The 19,826-nt window shown below is 38.6% G+C and overlaps 1 protein-coding gene and 1 long non-coding RNA gene across 2 annotated transcripts in view; one reads left to right on the top strand and one right to left on the bottom strand.

Moving 5' to 3' along the window:
- The first annotated feature begins 1,095 nt into the window (after window positions 1-1,095).
- Window positions 1,096-1,837, top strand: LOC107592981 (uncharacterized). Its single transcript, XR_001610048.1, has 3 exons — window positions 1,096-1,163; window positions 1,387-1,462; window positions 1,779-1,837. It is a non-coding gene; the product is annotated as an uncharacterized lncRNA (long non-coding RNA).
- A 4,744-nt stretch (window positions 1,838-6,581) lies between these two features.
- Window positions 6,582-19,826, bottom strand: part of LOC107592955 (potassium channel subfamily K member 2-like) — a 24,217-nt gene continuing 10,972 nt past the window's right edge. The window contains exons 5-8 of the mRNA XM_016282542.1: window positions 19,046-19,206; window positions 8,375-8,597; window positions 8,157-8,296; window positions 6,582-7,101 (exon numbers count right to left, since the gene is read on the bottom strand). Of these exons, the coding sequence (XP_016138028.1) occupies window positions 6,778-7,101; window positions 8,157-8,296; window positions 8,375-8,597; window positions 19,046-19,206 (848 nt within the window). The 3' untranslated portion in view covers window positions 6,582-6,777. The remainder of the gene's footprint in view (window positions 7,102-8,156; window positions 8,297-8,374; window positions 8,598-19,045; window positions 19,207-19,826) is intronic.

Genomic DNA, 19,826 nt, shown 5'->3' with positions numbered 1-19,826 from the left:
AGACATCCAACCATTGAGTGATGACAGTCTGCTATGTATCTCGTTGCCACAAAAACACAAGGAACCTACACAGAACACATGTAACAGAATTTGAATTAATGGGGATTAATTGTGACCTTATTTTGTGAGATGCATTAGCATTATTGCGTTAGCAATGTTGAAAAGATTCAAATAAATTTTCTTTTTTCCCCTTAGAGTTATAAGAGTTATATGATGTGGATTTTGTGTGAATATCAAAAAATATAAAATTCAGTTCAGATTTTTATCCATTTTTAAATCTTGTTCTGCCACAGTGACACACTATGCTCAGTGCCTTTCAAATGCATTAATTTGCTCTAGAAATCATAATTTCCGAAATTACTTTCAAACATAAATAATTTTGCATAACAGCATAATCAACACCCTGCATTTTGTGTCTGAATAGAGGAACACCCCAAAATGATATATTCATCAAAGGAAACCTGTGGAAAATGATGCTCTGCTTTGTACATTTCAAGCATGCAATCCGTTTTTGCACTCTCAGAAAAAAAGGTACAAAAGCTATCACTGGGGCAGAACCTTTTCAAAAGGCACACCTTTGTACCTAAACAGTCCATATTGGTACCTTAAAGGTACATATTAGTACCTAAAATGTACATAAGTGTACCTATTGAAAAGGTACTGCCCCAGTGACAGCTTTTGTACCTTTTTTTCTGAGAGTGTGCATGTGCTATCAAGTTTGCACTTGTTATAAATTTGTAAGCTTATTAATATCCAAAAATATAATATTATAAATGCAATTTATTTATGTTTAAATTTGTATTTATCTTGTTTAGGGCAAAATGTAATTATTATTAATAATAATGTTTTATTTGTCCTAAAGTCCGCCATTCTCCAGTTCAGAACCACAGAAAATCTATGCCAAGATCTTGGATGGTGTGCTGAATTTTCCAGCATATATGGGGGAAGGTGCCAAGTCTCTCATCAGTAAACTGTGCAGGTAATTTCTGAATCTATTATGGAGGCTTTGGCTTGTTTTTACAATTTAAAAAAATATATATTTTATTTAAATGTCTTACATTTTTAGTCTTCAGTTTATGTGTTGTTTACATCAGATGCAGGCCACGTCCTGGACAGCGTCTGGGCAATACAAAAAATGGAATCAAAGATGTCCGACATCACAGGTAAGTTTTATGAAGATATATTAGGCTTAGTTCGGTGTACATTGCATTTAAATGTGTGTGTGTGTGTGTGTGTGTCTGTATACACACACTGAGTAGTACTGAGTACTGAGATGAGTATGGTTATGGTACTGAATATGCTTATGTGACATTTGTGCTGTTTTTATTGTTATTAATGTTTTTGCTGTTATGTGTGTATTGACATTTTCTCTCAATTATCTCTCAGGTGGTTTAACAGCATTAACTGGCATAAATTAAGAATGGGGCAGCTGGAGGCACAGACTATTCGACTTATAAGAAAGGTCAAATTTTAAACATAGATTATATTAAATTCAATTTTAGCAAAAGTATAATGTTTCATAATGATACTCCCTTAGCTGTCCTGGGTTGTTTGTAGCACTTTTCTGGTGTCTTACTCTGCCTCAATGGCAAAGCATTTTGATTATGTGGTAACTGTCAACATTGTAATAGATTTATCTGGCAGAACATCAAACAAATACAAGATACTGTCCGCTTTTTAAAAACTGATTCAGGATAAATCACAACTGTACATCACAAGCCACTAAGTAACAAAGTCTGTTTCATTGATTGGGTCTTCGTGGGTTCTTTGGTTTACAGGGTCCCTGCTATATAAACTTTGACCACTTTCCCTATGATAAGACCCAAGCAGAGGAGGAATTTTCAGGCTGGGATTGTGATTTCTGAACAGCTGCCAAGTCTTGAGGTTTCTGATATCTATAGGCTATCTCTACTTCCCAAGTTATTTACTCAGAAATGTACTCACAGTTCAATGAATTTACCTACTTATCTATCTTAAGGGAAGACAAGCTAATTTTATGAGTCTTGGTTTATGACTGAACTTTAGTAAAAAAGTCTTTCACAGAGAGTAAGTAAAAATTACGTCAATAAAAACTATTTCCTCCTACAGGAAATTATGGATTCATTTAGAGCCTCCGAAATGTCAAATTCCCCACATTTTGAATATATTTATTCTTAATTGACTTAAGACATTGTGATTGGAAGATCAGAAATGTATAAGGGCCCAGATTTTTGAAGGGAACACCCAGAGCTCAGTCACACTAGAGAACATTACATTAGTAATGAATATCATGTATTTTATTTAATTCAATTTAATTATGAATATTTAATTCAAATGAATGTGATTGTAGTTTTGTACTATTATTGCCGAGGCATTATAATAAAGAATTATAATTAAAAATCGAATGGGAAATGTAATTGAAAGAAATATGAAATATCTTCTTAAAAGAACTGAAAAGCAATATTTTTTTGCTGCAGTTATGAGACAAATGAAGTACTTACTCTTTTGCTTTAAGGTAAGGAATAATGTTATCTATAAGCTTCCAAATCAAGTCAAGTCATCAACAGCATCTTTGCAGAAAGTCTCAAAATTACGTCTATAATTTACCACAGAACAAGTTTTAGGTTCTGGGTGATATGACGATATGTAACGACGAAACAAGTGATCCTCTGCATTTTAGATCTAGCTATATTGTAATCAGTGTTGACATACATCAGTGCTGCAGTGACTGCACTCAAATGCGAGAACAAAACAATGCATTCAAAAACTTTCACAAAATGAAACACCATTAATTCCCATTTACTGTCCAGATTTATTGCCACAGAACAGCCGTTGAAAACACATCGAATGTATATGATTCCGTTCATTTGAAAAAGGCTGGTGCAGTTAAGAACCCATTAATATTCACACTTATTATCAGCTTTACTCGCCCTATTTTGGCTTAAAGATGCAGAGCACCAATATACAAACAGCATTTACTGTATACACTACATACAATCATTTGTCATCTATGATTATTATTTTTCTTATTTCACCCCTAAAACATTTGACCTTTGCCATGAAGTGATCAAGTGTATTAAGTCATAGTGTAGAAATACTGAAAATACAATATAAATTCTAACTGCAGAATTTGCATGCATACATATGGTAGATTTCTCAAAGTCACTGTGCTTTTAGAGAAACTTGATGGACATTTGGTAAATAAAAGATTCAATCTGAAACAGACTCCAAGAACAGGAATGTAAATGCTTCTAGATCAATTTCAAATGTCATTATGTCATGGTCGTCCAACCTCTGCTTTTCACCTTTTGATACCTGAAAATGCTCACTATGATTGATCTTAATTGTGATTGTGAGGGTTAAAACAATCTCAGACTTGCAACCAATATCATAAAAAATGAGGCTCTCAAAAGCCTTCAGAAACCAATTGTGCCGCAGCTCTATGAGTATGATATGAGTTTGTCACTAACAGAATCTGGTTCACACACAATTAAAAAAATAGAAAAAAAATGCCTGAAGATCTTAATCTTAATGTGTGTTGTTATCTAAGCAGGGATGAAACAGAATAGCACTTTAAGATCACAATCTAATAGAAATCGGTGCGTTTTGTTCAACCAGCTTCGGTCCTGGAGGGCCACTGACTGTCCTGCAGAGTTTACCTCCAACCCTAATCAAACACACCTGCCTGTAGCTTTATAGTAATCTTAAAGACCTTGATTAGCTTGTCCAGGTGTGGTTGATGTAAGTTGGAACTAATCTCTGCAGAACAGTCATTGGCCCTCCAAGACCGAAGTTGCCCAGCGCTGCTTTGCAAGAAAAAGGCATTTTAGTTCACTTGAAGACAGTGTACAGCCTTTTTAGAGAAAAAAAAGGTAAAACTCAGTTATAATATATATAGCTTTCAGCTGTGAGTCTACTACAAGAGAAACATCAATTCCTGCCTCCTTCAGAGTGCCTGTGAGACCTTTGTAACTCTAAATCATCTGAGGACACATTTCATCTGTAAACAGTCTTGTGTCTGCTTTGTCTGTCTCTCTTCATTCCCTGAAGAGTGTCAAGTGGGTACAGGAAGGACGAGATTTACGGTCATGGCTTGGCAACCATAGTATTCCTCACAGCAGAGTGGAGCTGTGGCTTAAAATGTGTCTCAGAGCTCCATGGCAACTGCAGTCTCTGCAGTCTCAGCCCAGCGATCTGGATGTCAGAGGTTGCAGTGCTTGCTAAGCAGAATAATAGTTACATTAAACTGAACTGTGATGAGGCATCAGCACAGACGCTATCATGTTAAAATATTTTGGTGTACTTGGATAGCGTTGAATGATCATAAAAAAAAAGTGTTTTGTCCAGTAAGTTCAGTAACAGTACACTAAAAAATGCTGGGTTGTTTCAAAATATGGGTCAAATATGGACTAACCCAGCTGTTGGGTTAAATATTTAAATGACATTTTTAACCCAAAATTTGGGTTAGTCCATATTTGACCCAAACTTGGGTTGAAACAACCCAGCATTTTTTAGAGTGTACACTGTAAAACATTTCAAGTTGGTTAAACTTAGAAACGAAAGTTCACCTGCTGCCTTAAAAATGTGAGTAAACTCAACTTAAATACAGGTGCATCTCAATAAATTAGAATGTCGTGGAAAAGTTAATTTATTTCAGTAATTCAACTCAAACTGTGAAACTCGTGTATTAAATAAATTCAATGCACACAGACTGAAGTAGTTTGACAATCCTCATAAGGCTGCGGTTCTCTCAGTTGGTTGTGCATCTTTTTCTTCCACACTTTTTCCTTCCACTCAACTTTCTGTTAACATGCTTGGATACAGCACTCTGTGAACAGCCAGCGTCTTTGGCAATTAATGTTTGTGGCTTACCCTCCTTGTGAAGGATGTCAATGATTGTCTTCTGGACAACTGTCAGATCAGCAGTCTTCCCCATGATTGTGTAGCCTAGTGAACCAAACTGAGAGACCATTTTGAAGGCTCAGGAAACCTTTGCAGGTGTTTTGAGTTGATTAGCTGATTGGCATGTCACCATATTCTAATTTGTTGAGATAGACCATATTCTAATTTGTTAAGATAGTGAATTGGTGGGTTTTTGTTAAATGTGAGCCAAAATAATCACAATTAAAAGAACCAAAGACTTAAATAAATTCAGTGCACACAGACTGAAGTAGTTTAATACACAAGTTTCACAATTTGAGTTGAATTACTGAAATAAATGAACTTTTCCACGACATTCTAATTTATTGAGATGCACCTGTATATTATTAATGTTTATAAACGATAAATCAAATAATATAACATTAATTGTAAAATGTATTTATTAGGGATATAACGATTAACTGCAAGCCGGTTGAAAATCTATTCAAATATGTGACTATCTTTCATAATTTCAAAACAGCTTTTGTTGAATACATACTGGAGGGCCTTCTGTGAGCCCGTCAGTGTTGCCATGGTAGACAATAATTAACCATGAACTGAAGGCACCTGTTCCCAATTAAAAAAAAACAACAACAAAAAAAACATAAGAAGCAGCAGCAGCAGCAGCAGCAGAAAGATGAGCATGTTCTCCCAATGAAATTACTCTCCTCATATCCTTCTTCACCGTGTCTGCATGGGAAAAGGTCAATGGTTTGAGCTTGCCAAATCTGCATATGTTGAAGCTGCCCACTAACCAAAGATCTAAGACTTTTTCTATGTACACAAAAGGCCTGTTTCTCTCAAATATTGTTTGTTGTTAACATTCCACAGGCCACAATCAATAACCTGATCAACTCTATGCGAAGGAGATGTGTTGCACTGCATGAGGAAAATGGTGGTCACACCAGATACTGACTGGTTTTCGGACCCTGCAAAACTGCACATTTTAGAGTGGCCTTTTATTGTAGCCAGCCTAGCCGCCACACCTGTGCAATAATCATGCTGTCTAATCAGCATCTTGATATGCCACACCTGTGAGGTGGATGGATTATCTCGGCAAAGGAGAAGTGCTCACTAACACAGATTTAAACAGATTTGTGAACAATATTTGAGAGAAATAGGCCTTTTGTGTACATAGAACAAGTCTTAGATCTTTGAGTTCAGCTCATGAAAAATAGGGGTAAATACAAAAGTGTTGCGTTTATAATTTTGTTCAGTATATATAATAAAACAGACAGCAGCCAATGTGTGACCCTTTTTTCTTTGGGGGGTTAAAACTATCCTTAAAGAAATCTCCCACTGGTAATTAAGACATTGTAGTGATGTTCATGTGCACTCATCTCATAAATATGATAATTTTGACAGGACTGACGGCAGGACTGCTATAGTCACTTTCACCTACCTGTTGACTGTGTCTCTTCTGGTTGTGACTTTATTATGCTGGCAGAACCAAAAGTCAGGCTTTGTAGACATTGTCTCGTAGTGTGGTAGACACTCAGGAAGAAATATACCTCAAGCGAGTTCTCCGTTAGCATTCATTTCAATTGCAGGTGCTCAGCTGTCCATATTAGCCTATTCCTGCAGCAGAAAGACTGTCATGCCTTGTAGAGTCTTGCCACAGAAAACTTGTGAAACATCTACAGTATATTAATCTGTAATCTCATAAATTAAAATAACGTTATATGTTGCCAACAAAAATTAATAATTAGAATACATGGCTACTTTTGCGTGGCCGTCAATAGAAATCAATGATTTTTGTACACATTAAAAGTTAGGATATACATTATTTTTTATATAAACATTTTGTGTCTTTTCTTTGCATCCTCTTTATACATCTTATCTTTCCACAGTTTATCTGTGAACATCTTTAGTTCCAACTCATTGTGTTTGTAATTTAGTGATGTCCCGATGGTCAGCGTAATCTGGGATAAGACCGTTGAGGAATAAGCTTCCGTTTCGTACAAATGTGTAGGGATACGCCTCTCTCTCATCTCCAAGGTTAACTGAATGTGCACGTTTCCCTGGTGTCATCTGCTGATTGACAGGTGGGCTGAGGTTTATTTCAGCTGACATTTTGCGCTTGATCGATGCAGCACGCTGGAATTTGTCATAAATGTCGACACTCAATCGTCGACGTGTCTCTTTAAACTCAGCGGACACATTAGCAGTCCATTCGGCGGCATGAGCTCGAAATTCTCCTACCTACAGAATGCCAAAAAGAAATAGATTGGGGAAAAAAAAAACATGGGGTTAGTGCACCAAATATTCTGTCGTTATTTACTCATCTCATGCTGTTCGAAACAATATGTGCTGGGAATTTTTTTAAGTAACTTTGTCTGAAGGAACTTTATGTAGCTCTTTTTCCATATAATGACACTTGATTGCAAACACACCACGTGCTCCAAAAAGAAATAAAAAAAATAAAAACACATAATAGTGGTCTATGTGACTCATGTGCCAAGTCTTCTGAAAGCATATAGTAGTTTTTGTGTGATAAATGGTTTAAAAGGAAATTCAATCATTATTTGCAACTACAAATGTTAAAATGGCAAATGTAGACCAATAGCACCAGCCTGAAACCAAATGCGTTGGTTCTCACGTCTAAATAAAACACAGTATTTCAGTTCAAATTTGTGTAAAGAAGAATGACATTTGGGAGCTGGATGAGAGGGAAATTTTATGTGAAAAATGACATATCTTAGTCTGTTCTTTACACAAAGATATCATAATATAGCGTTAGAATACAAAGAATATATACATTTGGATGGATATGGATTTTAATGATACTACTTTGGCTCTGTTGTTTTTCTCTATTTAGTGCTTGACAGAGACTGCATGACCATCTGCCATTGGAAAAAAATGCAAATACAGCAAATTGATTTGGAGCAACATGATGTTGAATTATGAAATAGGGAACCAAAAAAAAACTTATTTCTGGGTAAACTATCACTAGGTTCTGTTTTAATTTCATGTTGGCTTTAAAGCAGGGGTGGCGAACTCCGGTCCTGGAGAGCCGCAGTCCTGCAGAGTTCAGCTCCAACCCTGATAAAAACTCACCTGCCTGTAGCTTCCTAATAACACTTCAGGCCTTGATTAACACGTTCAGGTGTGTTTGATTAGGGTTGAAACAAAACTCTGCAGGGCTGCGGCTCTCCATGACCGACGTTCGCCACCCCTGCTTTAAAGCCTTGCATACATGTGTGAGTGCAGCTGTTGTTTAAAAATGGCATAATTTATTGCATCACATGAGAACATACCTCCTCTTTTGTTTTCTTGGATATGACACGAAACCAATCTCCAATCATACTGAGAACAGCAGCGAAGTACGCTAAACCAATCAGGATCCAGAACCACACCAGGGGTTTGTAGTAATCTAGGTACTCTAACTCAGAACCACCTGAACAAACAAGACATGATGCTATAATCCATTTTGCAAATCACCTAGCACATGCATGTGTGTCCCATTAACGCTCACCACTGTTCTCTTCATGCTGGCGTCGCTCACCCTCGCCCGCAACAAAATCTCCAAAGCCAATGGTTGTCAAGGTAATGACGACAAAGTAGATGGACTCCAGTGCACTCCAGCCCTCAATGTGTTTGAATATGATGGCCGGCAGGGCGACGAAGAGGAGACAACCAAACAAAATGAAAAGCATGGTAGAAATCACACGGATCTTGGTTTGACTCACATTCCACTTCTGAGGAGAGAAAAAAGGATGGATGGAAAGATGGAGGTGTCCACAGATGGATGGAAGGACGGATGAATAAATTATGTAAATGTGCAGAATCCAGTGAATATACTTATACAAACTGGTAAATTTTCTGAAAAAATAATTGAAGAAATAAAATGGGAGCGGTGTTTGCCTTAACAACACTCTGTGCCAGGATGTTGGAGTTAATGCACTGCCACAAATCAAAAGAGCTCATGCTCTTTCCAGCCAAGTTAAGCTCTAGCCCTAATTAGGCTGCGTTTACACTGCAAGTCTTAATGCACAGATCCGATCTTTTGACCATATCCGATTTTTTGGCACATCTGTTTACATTCACTTTAGACACCACTGGTATCCGATATCCGTGTTTACATTAATTCCCACCCAAAAGGATTGTCTGCAGTGATCGCTTTACTATGCACATGGTAGACCCTCGGGTTTTAAATGGCCGTGCTATTAAAATTATTTATATAATTCACGTCGAATGGCCATTATTATTTGCCAGGATGGACAAAGGCTGTCATGGATGTTTTGCAGCACAAAATCTGGCTGAACGGATAAAGATCGGAAAATAACGGTAATTTTAATTTGTTAGACTATTTGGGGGATTGAAAACCAGCTCCTGAATGTGCAATCTCTTACCTATAAAAAGTTTCCATCTCAATAAAATGCGAGCACATACAGCACGCCGGCATTAAAACGCCATTAAAAATCTTTATAAGCAAACGTGTCGCCCTCGCATAGGGAGTTCTGTGGAGAATCAGATATGTGTGTTTAGACGTAGGTCGGATGTCCAGATATCAGATGTGTATCCGATTAAAATCCACATTTGGAAGTGGCTCAGATCGGATGGAAAAAAATCGGATCTCGTGCGGGTTTTTGTGTTTACACGTGTGCAACAAATCTGTGTCAAATGTGAGCGAAAGATAGAGCCTTAAACCCACCTGTACCAGCTATTCAAGGATCATTAAAAACTTCTAGGCAGGTGTGTTGAAGCTAAACTGTGCAGGGGGGTGGTCTTCCAGGAGCAGAACTGGAAACCCCTACTCTGAGACCAGGGCTGTCCAAACCTGTCCCTGAAGGGCCACTAACCTTCAGAGTTTACCAATTTAACTAACCATAATTAAATACACCTGAACAAATTAATCAAAGTCTTCAGACACACTATAAACTTCCTGGTGAGCAAGCTAGAGCTAAACTCTTCCGGACGTTGGCCCTCCAGAAGCAGGATTGGACACCCCTGCTTTAGACATTGTAAAGCTGTGATAAGGCAGGGGCCCAAAAAGCCTAAGTACAATGCCCCAAATAAAAAGAGCCCATCTCTGTGTCTTCTACAATATTCTGCTAAAGAGATGTCCAGGGGTTTTACACTAAACCCACTCACACTGAATGTGAGTGTATGTAAAATACAGTGTAGTCTGTTTCTGCTCATTTCGAGATGCACTCTAATTTTTTGGTAATTAAAAACATTTTACGCATAATGAAAAACACTTTTGAGAAAAATCATTACACTAACAAGACGAAGACTCCAGACATCTTTTAATAAAGCGGTTTCATTTACATGGAGCTAGTTGTACAGTATCATCACTGCAATTAAGACATTAAACAAGATTCCCGACACCTGTGTGCATCTCCCCAGGTCACTGTTTATTCTTTCCTTCCTCTCTCTTTCCCAACACCTCCTCGTACACTACCTTGCTTATGCATTTGGGGTATTGAAGTCCCTATCAATACACCTCACTTTTATCTATGTAATGCGTTCACTTTCACTCACAGCAACTGTAACTCTTAACATAATTTTATTTTCAGTACAACACTTAATATACAGTGGGTATAACAAAGAATCACCCCCTATAAAATAATGACATTATGTTGCTTTGCAGCCTGAAATGAAGATGGACACAGTTTTTGTTTTATCCAGTTGTATTTACTCAGTGCAACTTGTAACATACAAGTAAAGATATAACACCAACATGTCAGAAAAGTTGGAAAAAGGATCATGCTCTTGTGTCAGTATTTTGTTGAAGCACCTTTTGCTTTAATTACAGCCTTTAGTCTGTTAGGATTTGTCTCTACTAACTTTGCACATTTAGACTTTGGAATATTTGCCCGCTCTTCTTTGCAGAACTGCTCAGTTCAATTTGATGGTGAGCGTTTGTGAACTGCGATCTTAAAGTCATTGCACAGATTTTCAGTGGGGTTTAAGTCTGGGCTCTGACGAGGCCATGCAAGGACATTCACCTGTTTCTCCTTCAACCACTGTGTGCTCAGTTTTGCTGTGTGATTTGGGTCATTAGCTGTGTTTCCATCCACCTATTTTTATGCGCATTTTGAAATATCGCATAAAAAAAAAACCGCTGGATGGAAATGCCAAAATGCGCATAAATTCTAAAAATGCACATTAAAAAAAACGTATGCGCACAACTGAGTAGGATAAACTTTTTATCCAATAAGAAAAAATGGAAACAACAATGGAAACACATTTACCGAATAAATTTCACCATGCACATCAAAAAAAGTGATGTGACTTTGCACGATGGGACGGGATAACTTGACTAACTAGCGGACCGATCTCGCTGCACAGCATCTGAAATGTTGTTTTGGTCATTCTGAAATACCTGAGCAATGTCTGTCATCAAAGTATGTCTGTATAACTGTCTTACACGACTGCGTTCCCAAATAGCAGCCATCCACCTCTGAAAGCAATATTCCAGGTAAACCTTCTTCCCATTGACAACTTTGTGGCAGAAGGCAGGTTTTCCTCATCCATTTTTCCTTCTATCCTGACAAGTGCTCCAGTCTCTGCTGCTGCAGAGAAACTCCCCATAACAGGAGATCACCTCCTCCATGCTTTACTGGAGGAATGCTGTTATTTGGATGGTGAGCTGTATTGGATTTCTGTCAGACATATTGTTTGGTGTTAATAGGCCAAATAATTCAATTTTAGTCTCATCTGCTTCAGAATCTTCAAGGTGTGTTTTGGCAAAGCTCGGTCGTGACTGCATGTGGCCTTTCTTGAGGAGTGGCTTTTTTCTTGCAACCCTCCCATACAAGCCACATTTGTAGGGAATTTGTGATATTGTTGTCACATGCACACAATGGCCACTCTTTATTATAAAGTCCTGCAGCTGTTTCAGAGTTGCTGTCGGCCTCTTGGTTGCCTCTCTGACCAGTTTCCTCCAGTTCTTTCATCCAGTTTGGAGCGACGTCCTGATCCAGGAAGGGTCTGTGTTGTACCAAATACCTTCCACTTCTTAATAACAGACTTCACTGTGCTTCTAGGCATTGATAAAAGCTTTACAAAATTTGTATCCATCTCCTGACTTGTGCCTGTCCACAACTTTATCCCGGAGATCTTTTGACAGTGTCTTGCCACCGATAGTTAATTGTCTTTGTCAGCTGATTGAGTTGTTATACCACACATTAATGGTAAATTTAGCAATAGCTGGGACATTTGTCTCTGAAAGTGTTTATGTATCTAGCTTTGTGATTTTTTTTCTTGCAGTGATAAACTGCATTTGAAGTAATTTATTCCAAAATCATCCGGTACATCAGTGAACAAGCCATCGTGTAACATCATTTTGTGATAGATATAGATAAATAGATAAAGTTTGAAAAGCAATGGCCATGATTAAGTAACATGCTGTTGTAAGGTCAACTGTGGTGCAATTACAGAATTAAAGAATTAATCATGATGGCAGACAATGTATTTTCTGGTCACAGGATGGGGGAGCGAGGAAACATTTATTAGCATAGTAAGAAGCACCCACTGAGTGCACCTTTAAATTAATTGCATTAGGGAGTACTAATAAAAACACTGACCTAGTCCTTCCAGGGACAAAACAAGCATACATGAAAAAAAAAAGGTTTATGAAAAAGCAAATTATTTAGGATTAATAGTTCAAGATGTTCAGAGATATGTCTGGGTTGCAATCTCCAGCTGCTTCTGCTATTTCTCAAAAAATTGTGAGAAAGTACTTTTTTTTTTCATTGTGTGTCACTCAGTATGGGTCAATATCACACTACAACTACTGTAATTTTTACATTTCTGAAATTGTTTTACGGTTTACTGGCCACATGAATGATAAATGTCAACAAACCTACTTTGACTTCAGCAGGATTTCCATATGCTTTACGCATTTTGTGATCCTAGCGTTGCAAACTAATAGGACCCACTTATAATCATGGCAAGCATATGTGACATTACTGAATTCATAGGTGAAATATGGAATACAGAGCATATTCAAGTATCAAGACTACAAATGCCTGTTCCTGTCAAAACCATGTGATATTTATAAATATAATTGTAAAAAGAAGGCAATATGAAATATTGAATAATAAAGACCCTCAGAATGCAGCGCCCTAAGTTAAATAAATACTTAATAGATATTGCATTATGCTGTCAGGATGGGGGAGTAATTAAACATGCAATGTCATGATTTTTAACGAAATGATGAGAAGACGAAATGGTGCATTTGTGTTAAGAGCACTCTAGTTATCATGTGTGATGTGTGTTATTATAAACAGGTATTTTGAAAATGTAACAGCCGATTAAATTGTGGGAAAGGTTTTGTCACATATCTCAATCAGTTATTTATATTTCTGATGGTTCTCATTCTCTGACTCATTTTAATAGTTTAATATTCGGTAGTTATTGTGTTACGTATTAAGTGAAAAATCTATCCGCTATCTAGTTGAAGTGTCCACTTTGAGAAATGTGACCTGTTTTAATGAAATGGCTTTCATGAACTCCTGAACAGACCAAATTAAAATACAATTAATTAAGTGTAACATGTTTGATCAATGAGTAGCAAGAGCACTTAGTGAAGACAGTGTGCTTCCATCTGTGCTGCCTTTGATCATGCTGTACACACAGGAAGTCAAAAGGGAGCAAGTTTAGAAAAGCTGAAAGTGACTTTATTAGCTGTGAAGGGCTGTGGACAGTGCATGGGTAGAAGACTGGGATGGTCTGCAGTGTTGGGAATGTGATGTGACATATAGCTACTCATGCACTTTACAAATCTCCTGAAGGAGTAGAGAACGATAGAATACATGAGGGATATATGTGAAGAAATGCAGTGTCCTGTGCACTGTCTGAGCGGTTACAGAAATTCAGATTTATATTAATAAACCCTGAGCTGGGTCTGAAGCACTTGCCTGTCTGTTTTTCAGAGCAAGATTGTGCAAGTGTGCAAGTAGCACATTGCCTGTGTAATTATTTTAGGAGGATGGCCACTGTGGCTCGGATTAATGGTAATATTGCTCATTCGTACCTTCTGATTTCTGCTGCAATTGTGTTTCGACTGTTTTTAATTTGTAACCAATTTACCTGTATTCTTTTACATTTTTATTAAGTCTTAAAATCAGATATTTTAATTCCTCTATGGAGCCACAATGCAGACATGTTCATGCAGTTAGGAAATCACAGATGTACTCACTCACAGGTGTATTCACTTTTCAGGGGTGCCCAATCCTATTTCTGGAGATAGAAATAGGGTGCTTCTCAATTCTTATTTGTGCATCCTCCCCTTCAGGACACGAGGGAAGGACGCAAGGAAAAGACACGAGGATGGAGGAATTGAATCAAGTGAAATTATATATCCTCGCTCCCTTTAGCATCACTTCAAAGCCTCATCAGCTGGGCTAAAGGGATCTGCCCTCATGTTGTTAAAGTTTGTTATTTAAGACACATAATAAATATGTGTATCCTCGCTCATGACTCCTCAGGAAGCCTCCTCACTCCTCGATCCTCGCCTCCTCGCGGTGCAATTAGAGAATTGAGATGTCCTTCAAGATGGCTGAGCTCGATCGGTTTCCGGGTCGTAGGATGGAGGACGGAGGAGCGAGGATGCACGATTTTAGCCCGATTTTTCACTCAATCGCCGACAAATGCCTGAAATCTGAGGAAAATCGGTGCTTGTTCATGCGAGTGACAATCACGCGGTGTGAATTATCAAAGACACGATCTGAGGGAATCGCCGACACATCACCGATGCCTGTAAAATATTTGGCATGCTAAATATCTGGAGCTGTCGGCGATTCACAATCACGCTGTGTGAAATAAGTTCTGACTGAAAAACACATCAGCAATGACCTACAGCCAATGAGAGAACAAGATACAGGGCAGCAGGAAGTCACGACTGCGTTCCCAAATAGCAGCCATCCACCTCTGAAAGCAATATTCCAGGTAAACCTTCTTCCCATTGACAACTTTGTGGCAGAAGGCAGGTTTTCCTCATCCATTTTTCCTTCTATCCTGACAAGTGCTCCAGTCTCTGCTGCTGCAGAGAAACTCCCCATAACAGGAGATCACCTCCTCCATGCTTTACTGGAGGAATGCTGTTATTTGGATGGTGAGCTGTATTGGATTTCTGTCAGACATATTGTTTGGTGTTAATAGGCCAAATAATTCAATTTTAGTCTCATCTGCTTCAGAATCTTCAAGGTGTGTTTTGGCAAAGCTCGGTCGTGACTGCATGTGGCCTTTCTTGAGGAGTGGCTTTTTTCTTGCAACCCTCCCATACAAGCCACATTTGTAGGGAATTTGTGATATTGTTGTCACATGCACACAATGGCCACTCTTTATTATAAAGTCCTGCAGCTGTTTCAGAGTTGCTGTCGGCCTCTTGGTTGCCTCTCTGACCAGTTTCCTCCAGTTCTTTCATCCAGTTTGGAGCGACGTCCTGATCCAGGAAGGGTCTGTGTTGTACCAAATACCTTCCACTTCTTAATAACAGACTTCACTGTGCTTCTAGGCATTGATAAAAGCTTTACAAAATTTGTATCCATCTCCTGACTTGTGCCTGTCCACAACTTTATCCCGGAGATCTTTTGACAGTGTCTTGCCACCGATAGTTAATTGTCTTTGTCAGCTGATTGAGTTGTTATACCACACATTAATGGTAAATTTAGCAATAGCTGGGACATTTGTCTCTGAAAGTGTTTATGTATCTAGCTTTGTGATTTTTTTTCTTGCAGTGATAAACTGCATTTGAAGTAATTTATTCCAAAATCATCCGGTACATCAGTGAACAAGCCATCGTGTAACATCATTTTGTGATAGATATAGATAAAGTACCTTCCCTTGAAAAGCAATGGCCATGATTAAGTAACATGCTGTTGTAAGGTCAACTGTGGTGCAATTACAGAATTAATACATCCTTCATGATGGCAGACAATGTATTTTCTGGTCACAGGATGGGGGAGCGAGGAAACATTTATTAGCATAGTAAGAAGCACCCACTGAGTGCACCTTTAAATTAATTGCATTAGGGAGTACTAATAAAAACACTGACCTAGTCCTTCCAGGGACAAAACAAGCATACATGAAAAAAAAAAGGTTTATGAAAAAGCAAATTATTTAGGATTAATAGTTCAAGATGTTCAGAGATATGTCTGGGTTGCAATCTCCAGCTGCTTCTGCTATTTCTCAAAAAATTGTGAGAAAGTACTTTTTTTTTTCATTGTGTGTCACTCAGTATGGGTCAATATCACACTACAACTACTGTAATTTTTACATTTCTGAAATTGTTTTACGGTTTACTGGCCACATGAATGATAAATGTCAACAAACCTACTTTGACTTCAGCAGGATTTCCATATGCTTTACGCATTTTGTGATCCTAGCGTTGCAAACTAATAGGACCCACTTATAATCATGGCAAGCATATGTGACATTACTGAATTCATAGGTGAAATATGGAATACAGAGCATATTCAAGTATCAAGACTACAAATGCCTGTTCCTGTCAAAACCATGTGATATTTATAAATATAATTGTAAAAAGAAGGCAATATGAAATATTGAATAATAAAGACCCTCAGAATGCAGCGCCCTAAGTTAAATAAATACTTAATAGATATTGCATTATGCTGTCAGGATGGGGGAGTAATTAAACATGCAATGTCATGATTTTTAACGAAATGATGAGAAGACGAAATGGTGCATTTGTGTTAAGAGCACTCTAGTTATCATGTGTGATGTGTGTTATTATAAACAGGTATTTTGAAAATGTAACAGCCGATTAAATTGTGGGAAAGGTTTTGTCACATATCTCAATCAGTTATTTATATTTCTGATGGTTCTCATTCTCTGACTCATTTTAATAGTTTAATATTCGGTAGTTATTGTGTTACGTATTAAGTGAAAAATCTATCCGCTATCTAGTTGAAGTGTCCACTTTGAGAAATGTGACCTGTTTTAATGAAATGGCTTTCATGAACTCCTGAACAGACCAAATTAAAATACAATTAATTAAGTGTAACATGTTTGATCAATGAGTAGCAAGAGCACTTAGTGAAGACAGTGTGCTTCCATCTGTGCTGCCTTTGATCATGCTGTACACACAGGAAGTCAAAAGGGAGCAAGTTTAGAAAAGCTGAAAGTGACTTTATTAGCTGTGAAGGGCTGTGGACAGTGCATGGGTAGAAGACTGGGATGGTCTGCAGTGTTGGGAATGTGATGTGACATATAGCTACTCATGCACTTTACAAATCTCCTGAAGGAGTAGAGAAAGATAGAATACATGAGGGATATATGTGAAGAAATGCAGTGTCTGAGCGGTTACAGAAATTCAGATTTATATTAATAAACCCTGAGCTGGGTCTGAAGCACTTGCCTGTCTGTTTTTCAGAGCAAGATTGTGCAAGTGTGCAAGTAGCACATTGCCTGTGTAATTATTTTAGGAGGATGGCCACTGTGGCTCGGATTAATGGTAATATTGCTCATTTGTACCTTCTGATTTCTGCTGCAATTGTGTTTCGACTGTTTTTAATTTGTAACCAATTTACCTGTATTCTTTTACATTTTTATTAAGTCTTAAAATCAGATATTTTAATTCCTCTATGGAGCCACAATGCAGACATGTTCATGCAGTTAGGAAATCACAGATGTACTCACTCACAGGTGTATTCACTTTTCAGGGGTGCCCAATCCTATTTCTGGAGATAGAAATAGGGTGCTTCTCAATTCTTATTTGTGCATCCTCCCCTTCAGGACACGAGGGAAGGACGCAAGGAAAAGACACGAGGATGGAGGAATTGAATCAAGTGAAATTATATATCCTCGCTCCCTTTAGCATCACTTCAAAGCCTCATCAGCTGGGCTAAAGGGATCTGCCCTCATGTTGTTAAAGTTTGTTATTTAAGACACATAATAAATATGTGTATCCTCGCTCATGACTCCTCAGGAAGCCTCCTCACTCCTCGATCCTCGCCTCCTCGCGGTGCAATTAGAGAATTGAGATGTCCTTCAAGATGGCTGAGCTCGATCGGTTTCCGGGTCGTAGGATGGAGGACGGAGGAGCGAGGATGCACGATTTTAGCCCGATTTTTCACTCAATCGCCGACAAATGCCTGAAATCTGAGGAAAATCGGTGCTTGTTCATGCGAGTGACAATCACGCGGTGTGAATTATCAAAGACACGATCTGAGGGAATCGCCGACACATCACCGATGCCTGTAAAATATTTGGCATGCTAAATATCTGGAGCTGTCGGCGATTCACAATCACGCTGTGTGAAATAAGTTCTGACTGAAAAACACATCAGCAATGACCTACAGCCAATGAGAGAACAAGATACAGGGCAGCAGGAAGTTCGGGGAGGAGTTATATGAAACGTAGTTTGCGGACCAGTGTTGCCAAATCCGCGATTGCTGCCGGTTGTTTTTTATGTCAGCAGGTTGAAGCGACCCCAATAACGTGATATTTAGGCCCTGGAATGTGAATTGTACCAGGAGAACCCCGCCAAAAAAATTTGTATTTTACCCCCGAATGCGATTTTTACTGGGGGACCCCCTCGAAAGCAATTGGGCTATTTTCAGGCTAGTTTTGAGTAGGAATTGGGCGGGTTTTGTAGCGAAAACCTGGCAACCCTGCACCAGACAGAGCTGTCGGCGATTCTTCCTATTGTGAAGTCATGCAATGTGAAACCCCTTGTCGCCGATCCATCGTGCAGTGTGAACACAGCAGCAACTGAATGCTTCCGACGAGTTTGAAAATCGTGCAGTGTGAACTCGGCATTACTGTATCTACCTGCAGAGTTCATGTCCAGTCCTACTCCAACACACCTGTCTTGAATTAATCAGGTGCTCATGAAGATCTTAATTAGCTGGTTCATGTGTGGTTGATCAGGGTTGGAGCTGAACTTTGCATAAAGGTAATCTCCAGGAATAGGACTGGGCACTACTGACTTTTGTTGCATTGAGTTTATACTTTAGGACCTGTATCTTCAATATAGTCTTCCTTAAGTGTTTGTTTTTGGTTGTTTAAAGCAATAGGACATACTTGTCAACTTTACAATTAGGAATCATCTGTACTCACTTCTGATGTCATGTCTGATGTAAATTACATAAATGTAAAATGATTTTGGACTGACTGTACTAATAGTTAATGTCAATGCATACATATATAGATATAAAAGACTGCTTTAACTCACATCAATCATCCCCTCCACTTTAGCAATTGCCTTTCCGAAGATTGTTCCAAGCTGATCTCCCACTCCTGCCAGCAAGAATCCAAACAGAGGAATTCCCAACAGGGCAAAGATAATACAGAAGATGTGTCCACCCTCTGTGTGAGGTGAGATATTCCCAAATCCTGGAGTGAATAAAGGAAAATAATAACAAAATAAGTACTCAAAATGTATTTGAGAAATTACTTTTTCAGAATTGTACAAATTGTTGTTACCTCTTGAGTCATTGTACCCTTCAGGACACGAGGGAAGGACGCAAGGAAAAGACACGAGGATGGAGGAATTGAATCAAGTGAAATTATATATCCTCGCTCCCTTTAGCATCACTTCAAAGCCTCATCAGCTGGGCTAAAGGGATCTGCCCTCATGTTGTTAAAGTTTGTTATTTAAGACACATAATAAATATGTGTATCCTCGCTCATGACTCCTCAGGAAGCCTCCTCACTCCTCGATCCTCGCCTCCTCGCGGTGCAATTAGAGAATTGAGATGTCCTTCAAGATGGCTGAGCTCGATCGGTTTCCGGGTCGTAGGATGGAGGACGGAGGAGCGAGGATGCACGATTTTAGCCCGATTTTTCACTCAATCGCCGACAAATGCCTGAAATCTGAGGAAAATCGGTGCTTGTTCATGCGAGTGACAATCACGCGGTGTGAATTATCAAAGACACGATCTGAGGGAATCGCCGACACATCACCGATGCCTGTAAAATATTTGGCATGCTAAATATCTGGAGCTGTCGGCGAT

The sequence above is a fragment of the Sinocyclocheilus grahami genome, unplaced genomic scaffold (genome assembly GCF_001515645.1).
Source record: "Sinocyclocheilus grahami isolate Dianchi unplaced genomic scaffold, SAMN03320097.WGS_v1.1 scaffold161.1, whole genome shotgun sequence".
Classification (NCBI taxonomy): Eukaryota; Metazoa; Chordata; class Actinopteri; order Cypriniformes; family Cyprinidae; genus Sinocyclocheilus; species Sinocyclocheilus grahami.
This window is presented reverse-complemented; position numbering and strand designations above follow the sequence as displayed.